Here is an 8,817-nt window from a genome sequence, read left to right as displayed (position 1 = left end):
AATGATGGAAATGTCAAAAAAATAAAAGAAAATAAGTTTCCCATGTGATATGTGCTCTAGTTGTTGAGAAAATTTACAAATATGAATTTCAACTTTATTTGCAAAATCTCTCTGGAAATTTGTAAAATGGGCATAACTTTTGCATACGAACTCGGATGAAAAAGTTGTTTATATGAAAAATCATCTACTCGAAAAGTTACATCCAAATTTAACCGGGGGGAGGGGGGGAACCCCGTTAAACATTTTCAAAATCCCCAAAAACCTAACAGAAAAAAAGTTACGGGGCTTTCAAGATCTAGAGGCAAAAAAATTCAAAAAATTTCAAACTTACTAGTGGCGCACCATGGATGTGGTGCGCCACTAGTAACAGAAAAACAAATTGGTTTTGAATTTTTTTGAATTGTTTTTCAAAAAATGATACGTAATATGACCGGGAAGTTTGAAATATTTTTCAAAATTTCATCATAGTCATGAACATGAACAATGTCCTAGACATCAACAAGGTATAACAGGATTGATATGCTAGATATATCAACAAGTGCCTGTGAAGTGAGCTGTTGCTGGGGTTGGATAGAACTCTGAAGTGCGATTTGACTTGAGATTAAGCATATTGATTCGAGATTAAGCCATAGTGAACTGGGATTAAGAAAACAACGAAAAAAAAATTGAAAAAAAAATAATTTTTTTTAAAAAAATATTGTTACTAATGGCGCACTTCTATGTGGTGCGCCATTAGTATACCAGATACTAATGGCGCACCGTGGGCCATTCTAATGGCGCACCAGCGGTGCGCCATTAGTATCCCAGATACTAATGGCGCACCATAGGTGCGCCATTAGAAAAAAAATCTAATGGCGTGGTGCTAGTGGCGCACCTGTAGTGCGCCATTAGTAGCGAAAACAGGTGCGGCACTAGCAGCCCTTTTTCTAGTAGTGAAAAGCTTTTATCCGAATAGTGAATTCCATCCGGGAGTTCGACAACTACTTCAAGTGCAAGAAGGATTGCACCGGCACACTTGGATTCACCTCGATCCAGAAGTGCACGACAGCTATGAGGATGCTTGCATACGGAGCTCCCGATAATTCACTCGACGACTATGGGCGCATGGCCGAGTCCACCACCATTGAGTGTTTCTACATGTAGGAATTGCCCACATGGTGCATGTAGACTATAAAATGGGAGAAGCGCGCGAGCTGCTGCAAGAGCGCTACACATCTATCTCTTGACTCAACCTCTCAGCTCAGTCAGCAGGAGAAAAATGGGCGCGGTGCTTTCTACGAAGAAAGCGACGAAAATGGGTGTGGACGAGGTGGAGGTGGTGGAGTCGTGCATGGTGGCACCCTGCCAGGAGACGCCCAGGAGAGGGATGTGGCTCTCCCCGCTCGACCTCATGCTGGTCAACAGAGGCCTCACCCCCGCCGTCTACTTCTACCCATACCGCTCCGGACTCAGTGACTTTTTCGACGTGGCCAGGCTCAAGGCGGCGATGGCCATGGACGGGCGTCTCGACATGGACGGCAACGGCGTCTCGGCACTCGTGGCACTCGTGGCTTTCTACCCCCTGGCCGGGCGTCTCGGCATGGACGGCAACGATCGGGCAGAGATCGACTGCACTGGCGAGGGCGCGCTCTTGGTCGTCGCTCGCTCGGACCTCACCATCGACGACTTGTGCGGCTTCTTGCCGTCGCCGGAGCTGAGGACGCTCTTTGTTCCCCGCGTCGAAGACTACTCGCCTTCCGTCCTGTGCGCTGTCCAGGTGACCTTCTTTAAGTGCGGCGGGGTGGCATTAGGTACGGCGCTGCACCACGTGGCCGTCAACGCCATCAGCGCGTTCCACTTCTTGCAGACGTGGTCTGCCTTCTCCAGGGTCGGCGGCGCGGCGGCACTAGAGCTCCCGTTCCACGACCGCACCCTCCTCCGCGCGCGCCCCCCACCCTTCGTCCACTCTGACGCCTTCTCGGTCTTCTGCCCCAAGCTTAACCTATCCGTCGAGCCGTCGGAGACTGTCGTCACCCAAGCTTTCGTCGTCTCCAAGGACCAGATCACCACTCTCAAGCGTGCCTGCATCGGCAGTGACGGCGGCCGCGTGAGCACGTTCTACGCCCTGAGTGCCCACGCGTGGCGGTGCGTCTGCGTCGCCCGCCGGCTGCCACCGGATGCTACCACCCGCCTCACCTTCCCGGCCAGCGTCCAGCACAGCATGAGGCCACCGCTCCCGCCTGGGTACTGCGGCAATGGGATCATCTGGCTTGGTGCGGCTGGCAAGGTACGAGACGTCACCTCCTCGGAGTCGGAGGACCTGGTGTTCGTGGCCGGCCAGATCAGCAGCGCCGTCCGTCGGATGGACGACGAGCTAGTGCGCTCGGTGATAGACTACTTTGTCATGACAATATTAAGATCCACAAGCCATGAAACATAATGACTGAGCTCCTCGCAGTTGAGTTCAGCCCCGGCACAGTATACGGTCCTGTCTATCAAGCATTGGACATGTTTGCTTGCACCGAAATAAGCTGACAATACAAATTAGTAGTCAACTATTTTTGAATAAACAATATCAAAGACATAAATATGGTTGAGAAACTTACATAATGGTATAACTGAAGGCGTCTGCACATCGACCCAGATGTCGGTATTACCTTCAATATCATCTTCCGGACGAATATCAAAGGTGATAACCATATCAGGCTCAAATGCATAAGGCTTGCATAGTGCTCGCCATGTTTTGCATCCAAAAAAAGACTTGTCATGCTTAATGTAATGCTTAAATTATAAGTTGAAGCAAATGAAGCAAATGTCATGCTTAATTACGAAAAAATACTTGTCATTGTGACTTACTGTATCCACTTCGAAGTTTTCGTCTAGCTTGATGCTGAAGCGCCTATCATCATCTAGGAAGATTCCGTCGCACAGGCCGCGCTCGTCTTCGCAGTATTTGCAAATACCGAAATCCTTTTTGTCGTCAGACATTTCCTATGTTCATAGTTAAAACATTAATTAAAAATCGATCGAAGACAACTACCAGGATACTCAACACACAAATCCGGGGCACTTGATATTTCCTACATATTCTGGCACAAGTCATGCTAAAATTCATGGAAAAATTCGGCATGACCTTTGCTAAAATAGGACATATCGAGCGCCTGAAATTTGCGGGAACAGAAATGAATCAACACTCCGACAAAACATAGGCCACTCGGAGGTGTAGCCTGCAAACATGACCGACCACTTGGATATTGAGCAACACAAGATATACATTTCAAAATATCTTATAGGACTCAAATTAGCATGCATTCAAAAAGCAAAAGTAAATCATCTCATGCGTCCGTACATCGTCGAATATTATCACTAATACATCATGAATAGTGTCATACATATAAAATCACTAATGCAAATAAAACCCTAGCACATGACGGGTATCGGCGCGGGCGGTGGACACCCACAGAGAAGGAACCATCACGGGATCATAGCTCCAGTGAGATCCCTGGAGAACCTGCCAGGTATTGGAGAACCTGTGCTCCAACGCAAACAAGTAGCGACGGACGTGCGCGTCCTCCTCACTGACGGTGACGCACCACCTCCGCGGAGTCCTCGAGCCTCTGGACCGTCACTGGCCCATGCGACCGCCACCAAAGAAGGTTCGGGTTAACGACAGGCTGGCTCCTCACCAACCTGCGCCCCCCGGTAGGTAGCGCCTCCTAGTACGACCCCGGCGGAGCCCAGTCCCGGACATGGCCCATCTGGTCAAGCAGGTGTCGTCATCTGCCGACTCGCCGACGAGGATGCGGGATAGGCATCGTCCACGTCGAGACGGGAAAAATTGCTTTAACTAAAAAATAGCAACAAGTTCTTACTAACTAGTTCTATTAATTCAACTAGTTCTTACTAAAAATAAACTTATTATAAAGAAAAATATTCTAGTACCTAATTAGTACCTAGTTCTTATTACCTCCGTCCGGGATTTTAAGGCCGTAGAGCAACGAAGCGCTGTCCATTTTTATAAGGCCGATTGCTATTCCCTACGTATGTGCCGATAGAATTAACTGAGGACGTTGCATCCTGATTGGGCATGGCCACGCGTGCGGGGGTGTGCGTTGTTGCTGCATGCACGCAGGCTAGCTGATTGGAGGGCGATTAATCTATGCGTGTAATCCTAGCTTGTTAATTGGCTGGATTTAAAGCTCAAAACTGCCTACGAGGTGCCTTGGTCCTGCAGATTTGGTCTTTGGGCCCAATAAACCAGGACGGAGGTAGTACTAACTAATTAGTACCTAGGAACTACTGCCCTAATTACCATCTAATTTGATGAACCTATAGGGGTGGAAAGTGGTAGCGAATATTCCAATTATCTAACTATAAAGTGAAATAAGTGGTCAAATTTTACTCGTTTTATGATTCATCTTAGAAATTTGATTCGTTTCCACCCTTACATGAACCCTAACTCATTTAAGCCGCATCCGCATCCGATTTGTTTCCACTCTTACATGAACCCTAACTAATTTGATGCAACTAAAATATAAAGAAACCCTAGGCAGAGGTAGGGGAGAGGGAGGAGCAGGCGTGCTCACCTCGGGTGCCTGCGACGAGGGAGGGGCAGGGCGGCGTCAAGGTCAGGGTCGGGGCTTGGGCGCGCGGCGGATGGCGGCGTCGAGGTCGGGGTCGGGGGCGGCGTCCGGGCGGCGTTGAGGTCGGGGGTGGGGCGGCATTGAATCTGGGGTCGGGGCGGCGTAGAGGGTGTGCGGAGAGCGTGTGGTGGCCGACGGCGATGGCGGCGGCGAGAGTGGAGAGTTGGATTTGGGGGAAGTGGCCGTGGGGAAGGACGAACCCCGTGGTTAAGTCAGAAGTAGCAGTAGCGCGTTCGAGAAAGAGCGCTGCTGCTACGTTAGCTACAGCGCGTTCTGGAATACACGCTACTGCTACTCCTTTCTCTTTTCCCCTTTTTCATTTAGTTTTTTTCATATTTTATTTTTTTCCTTTCACCTTATTCTATTTCTTTCATTTTCTGTTACCTTTCTATTTTCTTTTCATTTAATTTTATATCCTTTAGCAGTAGCGAGTTTAGATTAAAATGCGCTGCTACAAATAAAGTAGTGGTAGCGCGATTCGTTATAGGTCGCTACTACTATGTGTAGCCTATCGACTAAGCCGTGGGAATTTTAGTAGTAACGTGTTTGGAGCAAGACGCGCTACTGCTAGTACTTTATCTGCAGCGCGGTTTGCTCAGGCGCGCTACTGCTACTTAGCATCAGCGTGCGTTTTTAACCCTCGCTACTGCTAAAGTTCTGTGTATAAGATTTTCCCTAGTAGTGTCTACTCAACCACAGCAACCAGCGGGTGGATGTGCCACCGGACGCCATCACCCGCCTCACCTTCCCGGCCAGCGTCCGGCGTAGCATGAGGCCGCCGCTCCAGCCTGGCTACTGCGGCAACGGGATCATGTGGCTTGGCGCGGCTGGCAAGGTGCGAGACGTCTCCTCCTCGGAGGACCTGGTGCTCGTGGCCGGCCAGATAAGCAGCGCCGTCCGTCGGATGGACGACGAGCTAGTGCGCTCGGCGATAGACTACTTCGAGCTCACTGAGCCGGCGCCGGGGCGCATGCCAGACACGGAGCTGCGGGTGATCAGCTGGCTTGGCATGCCGGTGTACAACGTGGAATTCGGATGGGGGAAGCCGCTGGTAATGTTGCGCGCCGTGTCGGAGCGCGCCGGGTTTGTCTATCTGATGGACAGCGGGAAGGGGGACGGCAGCGTGCGCGTCCTCATGTGTACGGAGGCCGCGATCCTCAACGACTTCCAGCGCCTACTGTACGCCCGGTTCTAGCTCCATGCGCCGCCTGACATCAGAGTACGGATTGGGCCTTTCACCCTGTCACACCTCCACTGCTAGATTTTAAGTTGTGAACTGTGAAAAACATATCCTCTCAGATCTATCCACAGATTCACCACAGTGTCCATACAGAAAACGGTTCGCAAGCCATCTATCTCACCACATATTTAGAGGTCTACTTTTTATACCTATTTTTTGCAAAACGGTGTACATAAGTCTTTTCTAGGAACAATTTGAATTGAACCATGATAATCTCCCCGTTTATAAGGGTACAAAGCCGACACGATGCAAGTGAGAACATCCACATCCTTCCCATCACTATCCAATTCAAATATTAAAAAAATAAACATAAACCCCTGGACCTTGTGCCTGTAGACTATAAAATGGGAGAAGCGCACGAAAATCTATTTTTTGCGACACCAAAATCGACGAGTAAACTGCATCAGACAGGAAACAAAAACTGTGCCTCTTAATATAAAACTATAGTTCAAGCATCTTAATATAAGTGTCCTGCCGAAAATGTGCCTCTAGTTTGTTTTGGCGAAAAAGGGTACCGATATGTTACAAAAGTTCACCTAAAGTGCATAGCACACCAGACATAATAAAAATTATATGAAAAGAAAACAATTCCAGCAACTAACTGAAATGGTCCATCTTGCATCATGGATATGTAATGCTAGCTCAAGAAAAATGTTCACTAATCTCAAAAAATCATCAAGGTGACCAAGAAAACAAATTTTGTAAACCTGCCTTAAAAATGTGCCACTAGTTTATAAATATTCCAAATGTACAATCAAAATGTCTGTGGGTTTCAAAATAAAAAATACCTGCCTAAAGTTCAAAAAATGCATCAGTCATTCAAAAGATCAAATGAAAGTGTTCATCCATGTTAACAAAAATGTTCATCCAGCTTCACAAGAATGTCCACCAAAGTTTTTGTTTGTATAAAATATTTTCTGGAATGTCCATCAAATAATCGACAAGAATATTTTATAAAATTGATATTGAATGGAATCTCATATTGCTATGATATAAGAATATTTACTTTAACTTTTAGTTTAATTCGGAGGTGATAATATATCAACAGATATCCATAAAGCATTATTGGCGGTTTTAATTATTTATGTACTCTATAAGGAGTTCGTATGAGAACCATGAGATATAAATCCGAACAATGTCCAAAATTATTGAAGAACTTTGAAAAGAAGAATAAACATGGAAAACAGAAAAAAGAAAAAAGAAAAACAGAAATTTCAAAAATTAATAGAAAAGTAAAATAAGTAAAATAAAAAACATAAAATAAAATGGGTTGGCCCAGACGGGGGCGAACCTGAGCTGAGCCCCCGACAGTTTCAGCAATGTGCCGCGCATAGGTTTTTTTTTCGGGGAGCTCTTGTTCAGTGCTTCAGGCGCCAGCGAAGAAACTCCCTGGTGCCCACACACCGGAGCTGGTGGGCTGGCGCATTTATACATCTGCCTTTGTGGAAAAAAATAAAAAAAACACTACTAGGAAAAGGGCTATAAATGGGATGGACACTATTGGCGCACCTGTCATGTGGTGCGTCATTAGTATATACTAATGGCGCACCATGTTTTGGTAACATGGTGCGCCATTAGTGTGGCACCAGGAACATGGTGCGCCACTAGTAATTTTTTTTTAATTTTTCAAAACACACTAATGGCGCATCATGGCTCGGACTAGTAATGGCGCACTGGCCATACAGTGTGCCACTACTGTTGTTTATTTTTTATTCTTTTTTTGCAAAACTACTAATGGCGCATCGTGGCACAGTGCGTCGTTACTAGTTTAAACTAGTAATGACACACTTTGCCACGGTGCGCCATTAGAATATATACTTTTTTTATTTTTTTGCAAAACTTCTAATGGCGCACCAGAAGCAGGTGTGCCATTAGAATATATACTTTTTTTAGTTTTTTTAAACTTCTAATGGCCCGCTCCACCGTCACAAATGAATGCAACTAAAATTGCAAAAAAAAAAATTGATTATATTTTCAAATAACAAATTTGATGATATTTTCAAATAATAAATTTAATGATATTTTTTCATATTCATAAATATTTTCAAATAACAAATTTGATGATATTTTAAAAAAAATTATTGCTGTTTTTATTAAAAAATATTACTGTTATGATTTAAACAAGTTTGAACATATCGGCACCCTCCCCCACTCCGCCGCCGCCGAGGACCACCCGCACCCTCTCCCCCGCACCCTCCCCGGCCCGCTCCACCGTCACAAATGAATGCAACTAAAATTGCGAAAAAAACAAATTTGATTATATTTTCAAATAACAAATTTGATGATATTTTCAAATAATAAATTTGATGATATTTTTTCATATTCATAAATATTTTCAAATAACAAATTTGATGATATTTTTTAAAAAAACATTACTGTTTTTATAAAAAAATTACTGTTATGATTTAAACAAGTTTGAACATATTTAAACACAAATAAATATCAAACATCATTTTAAATGCATAAATACAAAAATTGGGGAGCCTGGGAATCAAACCCAGGACCTCCTAGTGTGTGTGCTGCGTGCTGACCAGTCGGGCTAGTGGGCGTGTTCTGATGGAGAGGGGGTTAGGTGGAATATAACCTGACCAGTCGGGCTAGTAAATAAAACAAAATTCTAATGGCGCACCAGGGCGGGGTGCGCCATTAGAATCGTCATACTTATGGCGCACTAGGGGTAGGTGCGCCATTAGAACCCTCCCCCCACTCCACCTATTCCCCTTGCACTGTGGTCTCCCTCCCTCCGTCGCCAGATCCACTCAACCCCAATCGTACGCCGCCGCCCCCTTGCTCCGCCCCCTCCGTCCGTCGTGCCTGCACGCCGTCGGCGACGCCGCCGCCATTGTGGTCTTGCGCTGCCCCAACGCCGCCGCCCCGACCCCCGCAGGACTCCACCCCCGCCGCTCCCGCGCCCCCCGAACGGGATCGGCCGAGCGCGCACCGCCCGCTCCTCTC

General features: G+C 46.4%; 1 protein-coding gene across 1 annotated transcript in view; it reads left to right on the top strand.

Moving 5' to 3' along the window:
• LOC123068028 (putrescine hydroxycinnamoyltransferase 1-like) overlaps positions 1-5,817 on the top strand; it is a 6,911-nt gene extending 1,094 nt beyond the window's left edge. Inside the window, exons 2-3 of the mRNA XM_044490554.1 lie at positions 1,245-2,266; positions 5,458-5,817. Coding sequence (XP_044346489.1) covers positions 1,245-2,266; positions 5,458-5,817 — 1,382 coding nt within the window. The remainder of the gene's footprint in view (positions 1-1,244; positions 2,267-5,457) is intronic.
• Positions 5,818-8,817: the final 3,000 nt, after the last annotated feature.

This window comes from Triticum aestivum, chromosome 3B (genome assembly GCF_018294505.1).
Source record: "Triticum aestivum cultivar Chinese Spring chromosome 3B, IWGSC CS RefSeq v2.1, whole genome shotgun sequence".
NCBI lineage: Eukaryota > Viridiplantae > Streptophyta > Magnoliopsida > Poales > Poaceae > Triticum > Triticum aestivum.
The sequence above is the reverse complement of the archived record's forward strand: the minus strand, read 5'-3'. Positions and strand labels throughout refer to the sequence as shown.